This window comes from Protomyctophum bolini (assembly GCF_963924005.1).
Source record: "Protomyctophum bolini genome assembly, chromosome: 17".
Classification (NCBI taxonomy): domain Eukaryota; kingdom Metazoa; phylum Chordata; class Actinopteri; order Myctophiformes; family Myctophidae; genus Protomyctophum; species Protomyctophum bolini.
In genome coordinates this window covers 30,411,836-30,430,400 of record NC_137878.1, presented here as the reverse complement: position 1 = coordinate 30,430,400, position 18,565 = coordinate 30,411,836, and the positions used below count along the sequence as shown (strand labels likewise).

The window sequence follows — 18,565 nt, the reverse complement described above, 5'->3', positions numbered from 1 at the left end:
GTGCACCTATAATCGTAGTAACTAAGTACATTTACTTAAAGGAGCATTCAGTGATTTGGATGATTTGGAAAACCCCCCCCGGTCCGCCCGGCCCCGGTAACAAGATGTGCATTTTATGATGAATTCCTGTTCTGTTCTTTGACTATATAGAAGTGTCTATTTGTACGTCTCTAAATGTTTTGATGAATTGAACATGGTGGACCCTCTTGTAAACAAGTGTAATGCTTAATTGGGTCGTCCACTCACAGTTAACAGTCTTTGTATTGAGTTTGTGCTTGAAATGTACTGTAATTCTGCAAACTGTTAATAAATATTTCAATCAATCAATCAAAAGCACAAGCTCTACAGTGGGGGGGGAAGTGCAACAGGCCAACAGCACGCACACCAAGGCCCGCCTCTGCTCGATCATGATTGGCGGAAGGCCCCTCTCATCCTGATTGGATGAAGACATGGCCACCTAGCCAAAAACGAAACCTACAGGTTTTTTTACCCCAGGGGCTCACTGGGGACAGGGAGGAACTCCTTATATGGTCAGCACACTCTATAGTTGGGAGGTGAAATCACTGAATATGTATTGTACTTGATGTACTTTTACTTTACTGGAGTATTTCAAATGATCAGTACTTTTACTTCTGCTCCACTACATTAGACATTCTGCATAATGAGTACTTTTACTTTTGGTACTTTAATTGCATTTTTATATAATACTTTTGTACTTTTACTCAAGTAGAATTCCAGACTTTTACTTGTAACAGTATTTCTATATTGCAGAATTGATAGCTAATTTTAAGTAAAGTATTTGAGTACTTTTTCCACTACTGGTTATTAACTTATTATTTGATCCTAAAAGTCCTAAAAGATTTTAAGAGCAGTGTAACGAAACAGGTCACAGGTGCAACTGAAACTTCCACCATAAAGGAGTTTACGTCGTAACTAAGGTTTTGTAAAAACACAATTTATTCAAAGTTTCCAAAACAGGAAGATTGGAATTAGATGAAAGAAGAAAATTCCATCTTATCTGCATGCCAATGCATCACTTTGATGTGCTGTAATTACCGACTGAGGAAAACAGCTGTTCAGCCTTGAGTTGTTGCCTATACAGAGTTTAATTTGTCGTCGTCGTCCCGTCCCCCCCCCTCCCCAACCAGGTTTGAAGATTAATTTCGACACGCTTTCAATTCACAGATTGTTGTCTTCCTGACAGCTTGGCAGCGAGTAAGAGAAGCAACATAAAACCATGCGATTCACACTTTTTAACACTTCACCAAACACGTGGCTTTTTGTGTCAGAAATGATGCATCATTATTTCCGGTAACGTGCCTCGACAAAAATAGATTCTAAGCCAGCAGTGACACAGACACTACAGGCCGTTATCGGAGTATGGGAACCATCATGGAAGTTTCATGACGCATAAAAGTCATTATTTATGACTGCAGCGTTCACATTTCATGGTCCTCTCATAGTTAATTATCTACAGTAGGTAGGTGCACTGTTCGGTTTCCAATTCTCCAAATATCTTCTATACATTCCAGTACTTAAAATTCAATAACCTTCAGTTTTTAATTAAAAAGCCAATGTTCAGTCCGGCTGGTACAAAAAAAAAGGTGGTTTCCGTCACATTCTAAGGGCAGTCGTCCTCTTCAAACACTGGTGTGTCGTGATGCCATAAATAAACCCATAACTCCTGAGAATAATCAATTTCAGAGACGTGTCAGGCTGCTTGGATTAATTTCCTCCAGAACTGAGACTTCTGGACGGATGACAGTCGGCAAATGCCACAGATGCCATGGCAGACCACATCTGCCCAGAGACAGATGGGGCAGGCCAGCAGGTCCTCTGCCTAACCCAATGGAGGCTTATCTTCTTCTTTTATTCCACAAAGGCAGCTTTAATTTGATGCACTGCCATTCTTTATAGTCGCTTCTAAGCATGCAGAAAACTCTATATACTCTATATGTTTTAAATACCTGAACTCTAGCGTGCCTATTCTTGGCATGTACAGCCAGCAAAAATAGGCAAACATTCGGCAAAAATAGGTGACCATTCTGAGAAAATAGCAGTTTGTAGCTTGTACATCAGCTGAGAGATTTGGTATAATAATATAGACCTCTGGCTCTGGGGGACTCCAGTCAACAAAGTATTTAGGTTTGAAGAAGTGGTTAACCAACATTCTTTAAAGAAATGCCATTATGCTGTAAAGAGACATGCAGGTAGGCATAAGTTTAAACTAATGGGGATCCTTTTAATAAACAATATTAAAAGGACAATGCACTGCTGTAACTTATTCAGTCACCAAGGCACTGCTAAGGATATAAGTTCTAACCCACATAGCCTATACTGTAGATGAAAGGGGGGAAAGGACAGTGTAGCCTTCCTAATAAATGTTTAGCTATCAATTATTTACCATGTGTGCAGTTTTTTAACAAAGCCACAAATGCAGTGTTCAGTGGCAAAGCCACATTTGCTGCCTGCGTGTGTGTATATGTCTTGGTCATCACATACAGCGACTTGGTCAGACTTTTGAATGCACTGCAAAGCGCTTTAGCTTCATTCTTTCACCAAAGACACTGTCAGGTGACTGGCGATGAGAGTTCGTGACGTGACTGATGACATGTGATTGAGAAAACATTTACAACAATCAAAGGTAATTGGTGATTTGATTTTCATACAGACAGGGTGCTAATCAGTTATGCTCCATCGTCATCAACATGGAACACAAAAAGGGTTGTGTCAGCATTGGACATGAAAGATACCTCACAGTGAGTGAGAATGCATTGAGGTGATGGTCTGCACCTCGTTTGGCCAAAGGGATATAGCGTTCTTTAGAAATTCTTCATCGATATGAACAAAAGTGCTTCACAAGAACAATTCTGGTAACTACTCTACTAAAACATTCGCCAGGTTTATTATGCATTGCACTTTCAACTATGACTCAAGTTTGTTTATTTGAGGAAGCATTTCAGTCTTCTGTGGCCAAAGGTGATTCAGTTTTTTTAGGTCATGCACGTATACAGCAACATGAGCTGTGATTGGTGTTATTCGAAGGGGACAGACATCTGTAGATACACACTTACAAACACATACTGTGCAGATGGCTAGATGGCACATTGCTCTCCAAAAACATGAACGATAACCATAGGGAGAGCATCAATATTGGATTTAGATGGAAAAGTTACTTTTGAGTGTGCAATGTAAACTCTCTGAGTTATGTTCTCATTCATGTGGAACTGCATCAGTATAACCACAGTCAGTGGACAGAAACAACCTTCCACTCTGTCCTTCCACGAATACTGAGCAGCAGATGTGTACTGGCAAAATGGTTGTTGTTTCAGTAATTCATTAATTTTTCCATTCTTTTTCCATTTTCCCCACACCCGCTCCAATTAACATTACCACAATCACACAGACGTGCGTGCACACACGCATGCACGCACATGCTCTGCTCAGTGTTTCACATATAGTTCTTTCCACTAATGAGAGCACTGTCAGATTTTGAGTCCATATTTAACGTCTCTGAACCCAATTACACGTTTTGTGATGTTAATTAACACTGTGGAGATCAAAACTGCAAAGACTTGGCCTGTGAAGACATAAATACTATATAGACACTATCGGGCTACATAATAAATAACAAACTAACATTGGCCACTAGTTGCTAGTTTCAACATCACATGTAGTACGCCAGCAGTCACAAGGGCCCAAAGGAAGACATTAAGTACTTCCAACAAGGGGAGTTCTCTATGTTGACACTTCCTATGACTTCCCCTCTGAGGACAGAAGAAAAAGGGGCTTGTGAAAACTGACTTCCTGAATTGTGCTCTTCCTGCCCCACCCCGTAGCTGTCCAAGCAAGCCCCGGACACAGAGAGGAAGCATTGAAGCTAAATGGACATGCTGGCCGATCGTAGGTGCTGCAGCTCGAGCGGCACTGGGCCTAAAACATGAACGTGCAAGCCAATACTCAACAGTGGCGATGTTCGTTCATGACTCACACGCACACGCGCACGGTGCTCGTTCATGCTTTCGGCCCGGGGCGTTCATATAAGGTCCAAAATGGGCGGAACCCACCACTTTTCCAACATGCATACTTAGTTTAGACTAGTCATTGGTTAGACATGGGTTAAGGTTAGGTTGGTTTGAGATAGGTTGTAGTTGTAGGACTAATGACTGGTCTAACCAATGACTAGTCTAAACCAAGTACTGTCTAAACTAAGTACTGCACCCCTGTCTTTATTATTTATAACTCTGTGTGTCCAGCACACATTCATATTTATTACATACAGTCACAGCAATGATTTAATAGGCTACAGTAGCTCCCAAAGCAGACTTTGTGTCGCTATATAATCTCAAAGGCAAAAAACCCCATCCTAAATCTGCTGTTCTTCCCAGTTTGCCACCATGTCATGGAAGGAATCACAGTGAATGAGTGCTTCCAGTGTGTTTCGTTCCAGCCCTTTGGGGTCACCACCAGAGAAGGAACGATATAACAACCTTGTCAGCAGCAAAGGGAGACTACATCAACATGCGGTTACACACCTGTAATAACACCATGTCCACCACATATATACACACTGTCATACACCTGCGAAACAACCATGTTCGGGGCCAAGTCAGCTTTTTTATTTGCTTGCATGGCCTTCTTTTTTTTTGTAGCTGGATGTTTGCCTGCACGTGCTTCTCTCTGTGGCCAGCGGACAGTATGTTGCTGTAAGTCAAATCTTTTCAAGTCAAATCTTTTCTCGCAGGATATATTTTTATATATATATATATATACAGTATATACATAATTATTGATTGTAGGTGAAATTATGTTTCATTAAAATAAACACAAAGTTCAGCCTCTATTTCACTAGACGCAGCTGGAGGCGGAATCCTCACTACAATAATGAACACACAGTTCACTTCATCATGACTCACTGTTAGTGGTACAAAGTAAGTATGTACTCAAGTATATAGGCTAATAGTACAGCAATGTCGAGGTAACTTTCTTAAGCATTTCCACTCTTTAAACTTTAGAGAATATTTATTTAGCAGTTTTGGTAAATCTACCCAGCAGTCAAATAAAAGTAATTAAAATCAGCCCCACCTTTACCAGCCGCAACATTAAAGTGATGAATACATCAACGCGTTACTAATTCAAATCCAGTACCATGATTGTGAAATGCACGAGTCTTTATGCATGTAATTACGTTTTCACATTTGGTATACTGTAAATAAAAGGAGCGTATACTACCTAGTATAGAGCCCTGGGGGATGCCGGTCAATGATGTATGGGTTTGAGTGGTTAAGTAAAAAAAAATCACAGTACTACTTCCATCACTGCTCACTGTCAAAAAAGCCCTCTCATTACAATCAGGATTATTCTCCAAGGAGGGTGCATGTGTAAGCTCTGTTAATGCTGGCGTGTCCTCAAGTCATTATTCCGGTGGAGGTAAATTGACCAGTGCCTGAGGTAGCGCACACATTCAGAGCAATAGTGCATGAGGTGACAGAGGAATCGTGCGCAGGCCCAGACACAATTACCTTGCACTCGCTCATTCTGGGTGGGGGCAAAGTATGATCATCGTAAATCCATCAGCACCTCTGACATTCCATTCCTATGATCAAAAGGCTCCCAGGGGTTGAAGCTAAACATTTTGGGGGATGAGATAGAGTAGGGAAAAAGAGAGGGGTGCAGTGGTTCCCAAAACTTGAAGCGAAACAGATGCCTTCTTACAGTAGATGTCACGTGGGACAGTCTGTAATAAATGCAGACACTGCATCACCTTTGAGTCTTATACACCGTAAATTAAATTAATGCTAATTTAAGTGAGTGTACAAGTGTAAACATTTGTTTGCCTTGCTGAGATACAAATGGATAAATGAACAGTGGGGATTTGACTGTATACTAATGTGCACAATCATTATTATTCAGTTGCTTTCTCCATTCTCTCTTTCATCTCACGTTCTCTTTCCGCCTCTCATTCTTGCTCTTTAACACCCCACAAGCAGCACTAAATCCCTTGAATAAATGAATGTTAAACCATTTGGACAAGTCTTGTACTTTCTGGCAAGGCTCGAGGAACTATACGTCAGCTTGAATGAACATTATATCCTCAGAAAGAAGGCAAATAAAAGACTTGCATTTAGGTAAGACCTATTTTCACTTTCTTGGAAGTATCTGGGCCGATTCACTCAGGCCCCAGTCATGAGGTGGATGAAAGTCTATACGCCTTCTCTGAATCAGAGTGTGTGTGTGTGTGTGTGCGCGCGTGCGTGCATGCATGCATGCATGCAAGCAAGCGTGTGTGTTAGGACTATAATTAGCTCATAAAACACTCTTTAACTTTTGTAGCGGTTTTGGTGGCTCAAAGCACACAATCCGTGGCTTAAAAACAATAAAGAAATGCCCACATTTAAAAAAAGGAGTTTAAAAACTGAAGCAGATAAATATTTCTACAGAATGCTCATTATTTTGCCAAGTAATTTATCTCCCTCTTGTCTTTGCCCACTAAAAGCGCCTTGGTGGTTGTGAGTGGTTATAATTGCACATCTGGTAGCAGTTAGGACTGCGTACTTGGCACCGGCGACGTTTCTTACTGGTCGGTGAGACCGACAGCACGTTCCAAGCACAGCAATGGTCTGGCTCCCCTCGTCTCGTTTGCCGCGTCTCCCGGACAGAAACAAAAAGAACCGTTCGGCTCCTATGAGCCTGACCCCTGATCTGCACAAGAGACAAGAGAGATGCAGGGATTGGGAGAGAGTGAGGGAGTAACCCCTGGCTATCGATTAGAGTCCTTTGCATTCCTCTACACTGGGAAGTACAAAAGCGTGTAAAAGGGAGAGAGAGAGTTTGAGTGGGAAGAGGGAGAGAGAGATGAATGATGGCACTAATGATAGTGTGTGTGTGCACACACACACACACACACACACACACACACACACTCCCCCCCCCCCCCCCACTGGGGAAAAGAGCTCTCAGCAATATGACATGTCTGGGTGGTGGATACAACGGAAATTGAGCAGCAGATTTTGGGATCAATCACAGGCTTTAACAGGCTTGTGTTCCCTTGGAGCCTGCCCTGCATTGTTACAAGCCATCATGAAAAGAACCCCACCCACCACGAAGAAATAAAAATAAGAAGTACATTTCAATGGATGAGAGAGATCGGGCCTCCTGATGTTGCGCAAATGCTATCAGCCATGATTGAGAGACATTGCAGATTGTTGTGTGTGCCAGTTTTCATCCCCTAGATGAGGCCACAGGCTCTCAACTGGAGGAGTCAGTGTGGGACTCTGGGCCGGATCAAAATGAGCTGTTGGATTCAGGCAGCTCTATGACACACACCACACACACACCAGACACAACCGCTTTTTAGCTTGAATCCAGACAGGTACACAGCGAAAGGAATGCACCCCCCCCCCCTCCCCTCCCTCCCCACCCGACACACACACGGAAACACAAACACATAAATATACTGTACTGTGTGTACACTACAGTAGGCACTGTAGCCGATTTATTACGTAACAGGACTGCAGTACTCAGTCAGAACTCATAATAAAGCGGGGCTTTTTCACAAGACAACGGTTTTCAACCTTCACACTAACTACAGTGACTATAATCTCCATAAATACATAAGTGCATATAATCACAATAATCACCTACTTGTGTGTGGGTAGCCTAATATCACAGACTTCCCACTTGCCGCAGAGGGTAAATACTGGGTTAGCCTGCCTATGATTGCTACACAGGTTTATAGTGGATGTACTGTAACTGTATGCATGGTGATAGAGAAAGAGAAAGGGAAAAATTGCTGTGATCAACTAATTGCGTTTCAGCCGGGCAGGAATGTAATTATAAAAGCATTACGAGGTGCTGAGAGCAGCAGGAATAGGACATGCCAGGGAGGACAGCCACATACTCCTCCTCGCCACTTTACATATCTGCAATCCAAGCAACCCCACACTCACTCGCAGTCTCGCACCCGCTCCCCATTTCATCTCCAATACTAGTTTCAGTCTCCTTGGCACAGGCCATCTGTTGTTTTTGTCATGGGATCTACTGAATGTGACAAACTGATATATAGGGCCTGAGCGTAGGAAGGAGTTTCGCTCAGAATGGGTTATTCTGGTTGCCATTTTCCTGCCTTCCAGTAGGCTAGTATGTTACAGTACTGTAGTAGGCTGTTAGGCTACATTTTCCAGCATCACTATGGAGACATATACCATCGTAAATATTACATAATTAAATAAACACAAATAAACACATTCAATATGTCAGATGACAAAATAACATAAACTTGATACCCTAACTTGTCCATTCCACCGCGGGCCGCCAGAATTACTATATGCTTCCATTGTAGATTGTACCCTTGCAGTGTGTTGACTGTCGGAGATATCAAATAATTAAATACACGCTGTATGGTTTCTTTGATTTGGGTGTCAGCTGACAAAATAACAACCTTCAGCAACATTCCCCACACACTCTACCTGTCCTCAAACGAGCATGACAGTGTAATGGTCAGATCGTACACAGACAGATTATTTATTTACTGCGGAAAGAACACGTTTGACTGAGTAATCACTTGTCACTCTCGTGGTGTCCCCCCCAAGATGTCCACATCTTCTCGTCAAGTAAGATGTAAACATTGAGAACTGTTTTGACGTGAGGGGAGGGGAGGCGGCGAAAAATAATAATAATAATACCACCATCGATCCAGAGCCATAGAGTAGAAGAGTTGTGACAAGTCAAAGATAGGAGAGATGGGAGATGGTGTAGTGCAGTGACAGTGTACACACCAGCGTCACTGACAAGCAAATTTACCAACTACAGACTGGCAGCCAAGTAGCCTAGCATCCTACTAGCCTACAGTACATGTAGGCAGGAAGATGGCTCCCAAATAAGCCAAAATCCTGCCGAACACGTCACTACGCCCTCCCCATATTGAGCCTATGACACTGTGGCTTCCCCCCCCAGTAAGCTACCTTCACATTCAGTAGATCATGTGATCTTTTGTGGCCAGATGTAATTTCTTGGGGTCTAGTAGTACTATCGTAAATAATACAAAAGAAATCAGACATATTTTGTACAAAAAAAGACGTATTCAAGTACACTTTTGAGGTACTTGCTGGAGTTTCCAATTTTGAGTGCTTTTTACTTCTACTCCACTACATTAATGACAGCCATTCCGGAAAAAAAAACCTACTACTGATGCAGTAGACACTTCTAGTGGATGGATGGTACTGTAGGAGTCCATTTGTATTTGTAATATGGCTGTATACCCAACCACAGTCCGGCCTGAAGCAAACTGTGAGTATTAAGATTCATACATTTGTGCACTTTTGGCCTAATCCTTCATTGCATAATGATCATATTACTGCTTATGCACCTCATCCCTGTCTAGTAGTGACGCTAATCTCCTCTAGCCTCAAGGCAATGTGGTGTCTGTCATAGTCGGATTCTATAAGTAAAGGTGCATGATTATGAAATTATGCATGATATCCGATCTCCGATTATTTGCAGAGTCATATCTGCCGATACCGGTTCTGACCACAATGGAAACAAGCCTAGGCCCTATAGGGGCTTGGCCCAAAGCCTGTTAATAATGTAGTCAATCAATACTCGTTTTCACTACTGAATGAGACGAGTACACAAATTGACGGTTACATTATTTTTGCTTCATCAATAGCAGTGAAAGACCGATCCGATATGGTATTTTTATGGCTGATTTGGCCAATTCCAATACGCTACCGATTGTATCGTGCATCTCAAATTCTAAGCACATTTGATTCAGGCGAAAGAGAAGTTGTTGTTGTTCCTCAATATTCGGTATTAGATGTTGTTAGTGTAGATCCCCCCCCCCCTTCACACACACGCACGTACAACACACTCTGATTAAACAACGTACTGTTAATGGACAAGACCATTCCGTAGGTAAAGCATGCTTCCAATGCGAGTTACAGTAGGATTGGTGCCAGCTGTTTATACATTCATATATATTGTGGACCCATCTGATTAGATCACAAGGTAATTATTACACCAGACCTCATCTTACACAAATTACTAAGCCATAATACTATACTTATACCCCAGTGTGGCTTTCAATACAGACCTCAGAGAACATCCACTATCCCTTAATGTGTACAGAGTTAACAGACATCCAAAACAGGTTGTCATAATTACCGTCCAGAGACTTTTAGGCAACTTGGAACTTGGAAAGTTTAACATAGGATTCAGCGCACAGCGTAATCAGCATCCTAATCACGCCTTCTCCACAGAGAGGTGGAATGTTCTCCATTGCGGCCTATGACTGCCAGACCACCTTCTGAGACCGGCGTGTGGTGTGTATAACATCTGGCTTCAATGCCGGTGAGAGTCGACCATTCCCTCGCTGGAGGAGTGTGCAAGAGTTGGAATGCAGCACCGTCAAATTTCCCTCCTTGCTTAGACAGAGACATGCTGTAGGACAAGTTACAGTGCCTTACGTGCTTGTTTATAACACTCGGTTTTACTATTGCCTGTTGAATCTTTCACATTGGTATCAGTGACGATTCTGACGAAATACAGTAGCTGTTGACTTTGTCTTTAACTCATGCAGTGTATGTGTGTAAAAAAACATGCACACATATACACACATACTGTATGTGTGTATATGTGTGCATGTTTTTAATGTGTTGTGTGTGTGACGCAGTGAGGACAAACAGATGGCAAGGACTCCCTGACCCTTCTCTCCTGTCTGATTTATAAACACTGGTGTCATGCACCATAAATATCTATTGTACAGGCTCACAACATGTCACACTGTGAGCTAGTATATTGGCTATTGTCAGTGCACGACACAACACCACCCCACCAAGTATATATCAGGTGTCAGATGTTCAGGCATAGACAACAATACTGCCAGGTCAAAGTAGAAAGAGGTCACATTCTCTCAAGAGACCGGCGCAAGGTAGATGGAAGGAACAAGTACATGCTGCTCAGAACAGGGCGGAAGAAAAGGTTGAATAGGCTAGTGTATATTCTGCACCGTCCTGACATGCCCCATGCTGTGTATATCATATTCTAATCCACTGTTTCCCAAAACAGTCGGGTCACGGACCCATTTAAATGGGTCATGACTCCAGTAAAAATTCCATCTTCTTTCCCGACATTAAAAAATAAATATTTCAATATTTTTTAAATACATTAAAATAGTATACATTTTAAAACATGGCCTAGGGCCTAGGCTATACAACCAAGCATTACCGTTTCATGATTTCATATTGTTAGCATGTTATCAAAGCTCTTCATCATGGAAGGCACATTTGTGTTTATATTACCCTATTTGTTTAATTTATTTTGTTGTGCTTTTTTATACTATAGTGATAGCACATATTTCCATTTGGAAACAAATTAATGAATGAAACCTTAGATTACTGCACAGTTTGGTGTGAACTAAAAAAATAATGAGACATTAGTTATAACACTTAACTTTCTCTCATTTTCTATAGCAATTTGTCTGCAGCCAGTTACTTCTCAAGGCACCATCTCAATAACAATACTAGGCAGGTATAGTTCCAGGAGCAAAACATTGGATTCTTTGATTCTGTGTTTTCAGAGAAGGCAGGAGAGGCTTGAAAAATCAAGTTGATACCGAATAAATTCAACATTCAAGAAATTTGTGGTCCACCTCCACCCCGCAACAGGAAGAGGGACATTCCTGTGTGATGACTGAGATTTTGGATTCGATAACCAACGCGACCCACTGATTAAACAGCAATCAGACACTTTATAGATGTCAATGAAATTACAGTTTTACCAATTCTTGAATGCCTCTCCTACAGCCCAGTATTGCCGTTTAGTATGACGAACCTACGAAAACTAGGGCTGCAACAGTTAAACTTGACTATCCCCCTTGGGATAGTCCAATCAGTCCATAATTAGATTTGTGGACTTTTGTGTGTCAAAAGTATTAGTAATAATTATAATCGATACAATTTTTTTTACAAAAAACTAAGCAATAGCATAGTAAAATAAATAATTGATAGTTGCAGGTTTAAAACTTTAAAAACAAACCAAAGCGCCTCCACAACATTCAAGTACCAGCCTCGCCTGGAATGTCATTTTGATCACTACCCGCAGTTACCTACAGTAGATAGCAATCAGCAGAGATGACGTGCGAATGCAAGAGCGAGAATGAATGAATGAGACATACTGTATGTAAGCAGTCCCAGAGACAGCTTTACAGTGATGTGGAGTAGAGTAGGGAGCAGTGATTCATTGTGATATTTACTACAGGACTGTTGCCTTTGAGACAGGGACACCCCCAGAGTCTTCACAGTTCCCAATAAGATTAATAACACTAGAATTTACGAGTCCGATCTCTCTCCCCTAGGCAGCCATGCACCAAACCACCGGGAGACAGACAGGACTAAGGCAGTGTTGATTTTGACAGCAACTTTTTGATTTAGTTTTAAGTCATATTTTAATAATCTGAAATGTTTTACTTTTAGTCTAGTTGTGGTCGACTAAGTATAAGATTTTAGGTGACTAAATTTACAGTTGATTTTGTCGAGAATACGTTTCTAGATCTGACATTTTCAGCATGCAAAGCAGCATAAAAATGACATTTTAGTCTAGTTTTAGTCACCATAGCTTAGTTTATTTAGTTTGTCAGTGAAAAAAGGTAGTCGAAAAAATTTCGTCCGTTTTAGTCGCCGAAATCAACACGTGTGTGACAGTGCGTGTGCGTGTGTGACAGTGCGTGTGCGTGGGAGGCAGCCAGAGGCGAGTGCCTAGGTGAGAGAACGGTACAGCCGGTGTTTCTGTGCATGTCAATGCCATCTGTGCCTCATTATGTGATACTACGGCTGTGGTTGGAACGTTTCCCTTAACCCATTTTGGACTGACATTGAAATCTAAAAAGAAATCTTCAAAATCCTGACAGTTTTAAACCTTATGTTTCTGTATCAGTGGTGCTCAATATTTCATGTCAAGGACCCCAGAATTATATGAAATTGGCCACCGACCCCCATCTGAAAATATGTTTGTTCCAGGGACCCTCCAGATGCAAAGATTTGAGTTAAAAATGTTCGCTCTGAAAGAATATATTCAAAGATTTGCGTCATTCACGATTTTTCAAAAATAGCAGACCTGCAAGCTCGTAGCGCGCCACTCGGTGGCGCGCTATGAGCTTGTAGATCTGCTATTTTTCAATAGCTAAATTATAACAATGTTTAAAACACCAAAAGGGGTTCCCGCCTAAAATGGGTTAAGCATGTTCTGTATAGTATGCAACACATAAAACATGACTTCTGCTATGTTTTATGTGCCATTATTGTAAACAGCCTGTGTCATATTGTTAATTATCTGTGTTCAAATTCTTTCCCATCGTCACCTGCGACTGCAGGAAAAACCATTGTTAAGCTAGCTAGGGAATTGAAATTAACATTTCACAGATGCATTTAAAATAGATACCAAATGTGCAGCGGTGGAAAATGAATTGAATTGTTTTACATAAGTAAGTAAAGTGAAAGTCCAGAATTCAAAATGTACTTCATAAAAGTACTGGCATGGAAAAAGTACCAAAAGTAGAAAGGACTGACTATGCAGAATGTCCCATTTTTGTGATGCATCGCATTAGCATAAAGCATGAAAGTATAAAGCATAAAAGTATAATCATGAATAATAAATCATGAATCTCTTCAGTATAAAAGGCTTTTATTTATGATGTGAAACCACTACATCATATTCTCTGTAGCCTGTCCTGCCATTATTATAAACATAACGATTATTTTATTCACTATAAAAAAATGATTATTTACTTATCATGTGGTAACTACGTCAGACGTGACATCTTGCTAGTCTATGCTGATTCTCTGTAGACCTTCAATCTGATTATAAAGCATACTGTACTGTGTCATGTTTTACTGAGGACAATACTAAATGTTACAATCCACAGTGAGCAATGTGTTAAAGAAGAGCAGAACAACATTGCTTCCTCATCTTTTGTAGGAAATCTGGTATTTAAACAGTCTTTATACTGATCCAGCGATAATGTTTTCCACACATATATACGTCGCGACTTATTTTCGCTCTCGGTCTCTCAGACTCATTCATTTGGCATTTGGAGTAAATATCATGTTTGTTTTTCTTGTACATTTCCTAAAACAATTTTTTAAAAGGCATTTTTAAATACTCTTTTTTACAAAACATTTCAAATATTGAAAAGTGAAAAACAAGCACCACGTGTCGCAAAGCGAAATTACGTGAACTTGTAGATCCGTTATTTTCACAAATTTTAAATGGGGATTATGTGATTAATTAAAAATACTAAGTTTGGGGCCCAGGGGAGGACCAGACAGTGGCCTTGTGGTTAGAGTGTCCGCCCTGAAACTGGTATGACCCGGCCGGGGATCGAACCCCCGACCTCCCAAAGACTGTAAAAATGGGACCCAGTGCCTCCCTGCTTGGCACTCAGCATCAAAGGGTTGGATTGGGGGTCAAATCTACTAATCAAATGATTCCCGAGTGTGGCACGGCTGCAGCTCACCGCTCCTTGGCTGCGGCTCACTGCTCCAAGAGATGGGTCAAATGCGGAGAACAAATTTCACTGCGGTAACGTGTGTGACAAAACTGTACGACTTTGACTTTGAGATACTAACATATTTTGTCTTGTGTCTTGAGCCGAAAAGGTTAGGGAACCCATGAATTTGAAGTGACGGTGTATTTGAGAAGTTCCACATAACCGGCTGGCCATCCATCCATCCAGCAACGATCATTGAGTCCCAGATTCAAAGGAACCTTTCACATCCACGCCCTTCACGTCCTCCTCCGTGTCCATGGGAGGTGTAAAATCACAGTCACTCGGCTCCAAGATCTTGAGGTTGGCCTGGAGGGCCGTCAGCCTCTGCGCCCGGTCGGCCGAGAGGCCGGTCCGCGTCTTTATGCTGTCCAGGCGGTGCCAGAGGCGTTCGCAGGCCCCCGTCGTCGGCGGGATCTGCAGGATGGCGGAGGCCACGGCGGACAGGGGCTCCGAGGAGCACAGCCCCTTCCACCAGGTGGAGGGCGACACGTGCTGGCAGGAGCTCCATATCCCCGCGCCCTTCCACAGGCCCTGCTTGGCTGAGAACCGGGCGAAACTGGCCAGCACCTTGCCCTCGTCCAGGTTCAGGTGGTGCGACAGGTTGGAGATCACGTAGTAGGCGCTGTTGATCTGCTCTCCGGACAGCGTCTGCTGTCCGACGTGCTTCGGGTCGAGCATGTACGCCGCCGCGTGCACGGGCCGCACGCAGAACTCCTGGCACCGGTCCAGGGACGCCATGATGGCCTTCTGTTCGGCGCCGTGGAGCACCGAGCCCGACAGGGACGCTCCGATGTGGTACCTCAGCTGGCTGAACATCTCCACAACGCTGGACAGCACGGCGTCCTCCCGCTTCATGTAGTCGATGTAGTTCCCCACCAGGTACAACAGGTTTCTGCTGCTGCTCACCTGTAAGGAGGGAAAAGTATTCAAATGTTTTTACTTAAGAATTGTTTGTCTCCTCCGGGCTTCTCTTCATTATTTTGCTGAACAAATGATTACAAATAAATCAAAACGGTAAATGATAAAACATGGCCCCCTCACATATTAGGAGGGCAATATCGGTCACCTGAAAAAAGTTTGGGTGTTTTCGATGAATCTAATATGATTAAAATGGAGTTTGGAGTTACAATGGATTTGTATATGAAGGGGGCAGGGCAGCAAAAAAATGAATATCAAATATCTAAATACTGAACAGAGCAATTTAAAAAGCCTGAGTAGACGATAAAATTACCAAACGTTTTTAAATACTGTTTGACTGTAAGTAAATGTACTTCCACCTCACCCCTTTGACTGTAAGTAAATGTACTTCCACCTCACCCCTTTGACTGTAAGTAAATGTACTTCCACCTCACCCCTTTGACTGTAAGTAAATGTACTTCCACCTCACCCCTTTGACTGTAAGTAAATGTACTTCCACCTCACCCCTTTGACTGTAAGTAAATGTACTTCCACCTCACCCCTTTCCAAAACGCAGCGTCCTGCAGGGTGGCCCGGACGGACGCCTCGATGTCCAGCGTGGGAGAGACGGCCATCTCTTGGAGCGTGCTCTGGCCCTTGAGGAGACTGTTGAACATGTTGACCACACCCGTCCAGTCAGAGCCACTGTTCATTACCAACGTGGTGCCACTGGCCGCTGCGTTGTTGTTGCTCCTCATCTTTGAATCAGAATCAGAGTCATCTCATGTAAGAAAGTGTGTGAAATTAGTTTTGTGCATAGTTCCCATTAAAGGGAAAAAGAGAGGGGGGGGGGGGCGAGACTAATATCCACACAGTGATCGCTACGCGAGGCTGGTACCAAGGGTTCTCTTTTCTAAAAGACAAATAAATAAATACATAAACAAAAAACACATCAGTACCTTTGTGGTTTGCCAGTGACTTAAGGTCTCCGCTAGGGTCTTCCTCTCCCTGACGTAGCTCACCACCTGCTCTGCCCTCCTGCAGAGGCCTTTCATGGACGGCTGTGAGACCATCTCCTCGAAGAGGCCTTTCACGCCGGTGGCCGTGCATCCTATAGCCGAGATGTGCGGGAACGCTTCCTCCACTATCGCCCAAGCTGCTTTCATCTCCGGGGCATCGTCGGTAACTATAGCGAAAACCTTCTGCGGTCCCACTTCACTGATAATGTCTTTGAGCTCCTTGGCGATTACCGTGCTCGTGTTTGCGTGCTCCTTTATCTGCGTGCATTTGTAAAACAGCGGCAGAGGAGTGGAGACAATGTAATTGATGGTCCCGGTCTCCTGCGCGTGAGACCAGCCGCTGCAAACAATGGAGACACAGTCGGCCTTCCCTATGGTCTCTGTGACCTGGCTTTGTACTCTGTCGAACTCGCAGTCCAGCAGGTGAGAGGACAACGCCTGCTTGGTGGGCGGACAGTACGCCGGGCGAAGAACGCCGAAGAACCGCCTCCAGTAAACGTTGTCCGTGAGACTGAGGGGCGAGGACGTCGCATAGACGGCTCTCGCCAGGCACTCGTCGGCGTACGTCTGGCTGCCCTGATCCACCGAGTCGATGAGGAACTGGCCCCCGGGGGTCGCCGAGGGCAGGTACGAGGACGAAGGCACGGGGATGGAGGCGGACGAGCTCCGGTCTGAGCCCGGTGACTGCTGCGAGGCGAGGCAGTACTCCTTGCACTTGTCCAGGTGCATCTGCATCTTGGTGGCGTTCTTGGCGTGAGTCTTGAAGCAGTAGTTGCACATGAACGTGTCCCTCCCATCCTTGACAGCCGGGGTGAAATGCTTCCAAACGCCCGAGTGACGCGGCATTGTCCTCTGTGTGAAATTGAAATAATAGTACAATTTCAGCTATCAATCTACGAATACTACAAAATCTTTAAAACTACTACAGAGGCTACTACTAAATACATACATTATTATATATATATTTCTTTACTTTAATTATTTTTGAACGGTTGTTATTGCATTATTTGCAGTGAGACTGAGATTTACTATGAGTACACAGTAAAATTCTGTGCTACTGACTGTACTGTATTCATTAACATCTGTACACTGCATTCAATTATTTAGCCTACTGTGTAAAGCCCACAAGCAGTGACAACTGTGACATACATAGCTCTCAAGGGCATTATGAATTGAACATGGTGGACCCTCTTGTAAACAAGTGTAATGCTTTATCGGGTCGTCCACTCACAGTTAACAGTCTTTGTATTAAGTTGTGCTTGAAAAGTACTGTAATTCTGCAAACTGTTAATAAATATTTCAACCAATCAATCAAAAGGGCTATATGGAACAGAGCTATGACATACAGTACAACTATGTGTAAACACACAGGCAATATAATTTAACAGTGGTCTTAGTACAATAACTGTATTCATTTTAAATCAATGTATCATGTAATAAATAGATTATACTTAATTTATTGTGCTAAAAGTAAACCTTAACGTGAGATTGTTTAGCAAATTATAGAAGCTCTACTCTACATTCTGAGCCCCATGCATGCACTCGTTGACCCACCTATGTTGACAGACACCAACACGATCCCTCCACGACACGTCCACAGCGGAATGACAGCTCCCGGTCAAAGACACCAGAATGTTGTTGTGTTGAAACTTGAACTCACTTAGTTTCCTAAAGTTACCATCGCGTTAGCTGCCCAAAGCTAACGTGGCTACAAAAGGAATCACGAAACGATGAAAATGGAAGGAAAAAACGTCCGTGACGTCACGTCATTCTTATGGACTTCTCTGCACTTCAATACAGATCTTGATAACTTTAGTGATTTCAACGTGTAAAGTAAAAAAGAACGAGCAGTTTTATAATCGTAGAGAACAAAGCTATCACCAGCCTTTTTCACACAACACTTCCTGAAACTAAAATGCATGTTCTGACAAGTACGGTGGCCCCCGTGGGTCAATATCCAATATTCATCACAGCTCGTAGCGCAATTTCTTCAGCAGGTTCACTGATTTCTTCTTTACTTAGGTAAAAGTATCAATACTGCGATATAGAATTAGTATACTCTGTTACAAACAAAAGTGTGAAATTCAAAATGTATTACTTGGGTCAA

The 18,565-nt window shown here is 42.7% G+C and overlaps 1 protein-coding gene across 1 annotated transcript; it reads right to left on the bottom strand.

Moving 5' to 3' along the window:
- Positions 1 to 13,694: 13,694 nt before the first annotated feature.
- LOC308332329 (uncharacterized protein) lies at positions 13,695 to 18,356 on the bottom strand. The gene is made up of 4 exons (XM_080788171.1): positions 18,013 to 18,356; positions 16,399 to 17,310; positions 16,000 to 16,197; positions 13,695 to 15,448 (listed from the first exon to the last, which is right to left on the bottom strand). Exons 2-4 carry the CDS (start codon positions 17,302 to 17,304, stop codon positions 14,735 to 14,737), a joined length of 1,818 nt encoding a protein of 605 aa, XP_080644297.1. The 5' UTR covers positions 17,305 to 17,310; positions 18,013 to 18,356; the 3' UTR covers positions 13,695 to 14,734.
- Between the last annotated feature and the right edge of the window lie 209 nt (positions 18,357 to 18,565).

Excerpts from the sequence above, each read along its gene's own strand:
- LOC308332329 (XM_080788171.1), bottom strand. The coding sequence starts at position 17,304 with ATGCCGCGTCACTCGGGCGTTTGGAAGCATTTCACCCCGGCTGTCAAG. Across the intron at positions 16,198-16,398 it reads GTCACTGGCAAACCACAAAG|ATGAGGAGCAACAACAACGC; the intron begins GTACTGATGTGT and ends TCTGATTCAAAG. Across the intron at positions 15,449-15,999 it reads ACGCTGCGTTTTGGAAAGGG|GTGAGCAGCAGCAGAAACCT; the intron begins GTGAGGTGGAAG and ends CCCTCCTTACAG.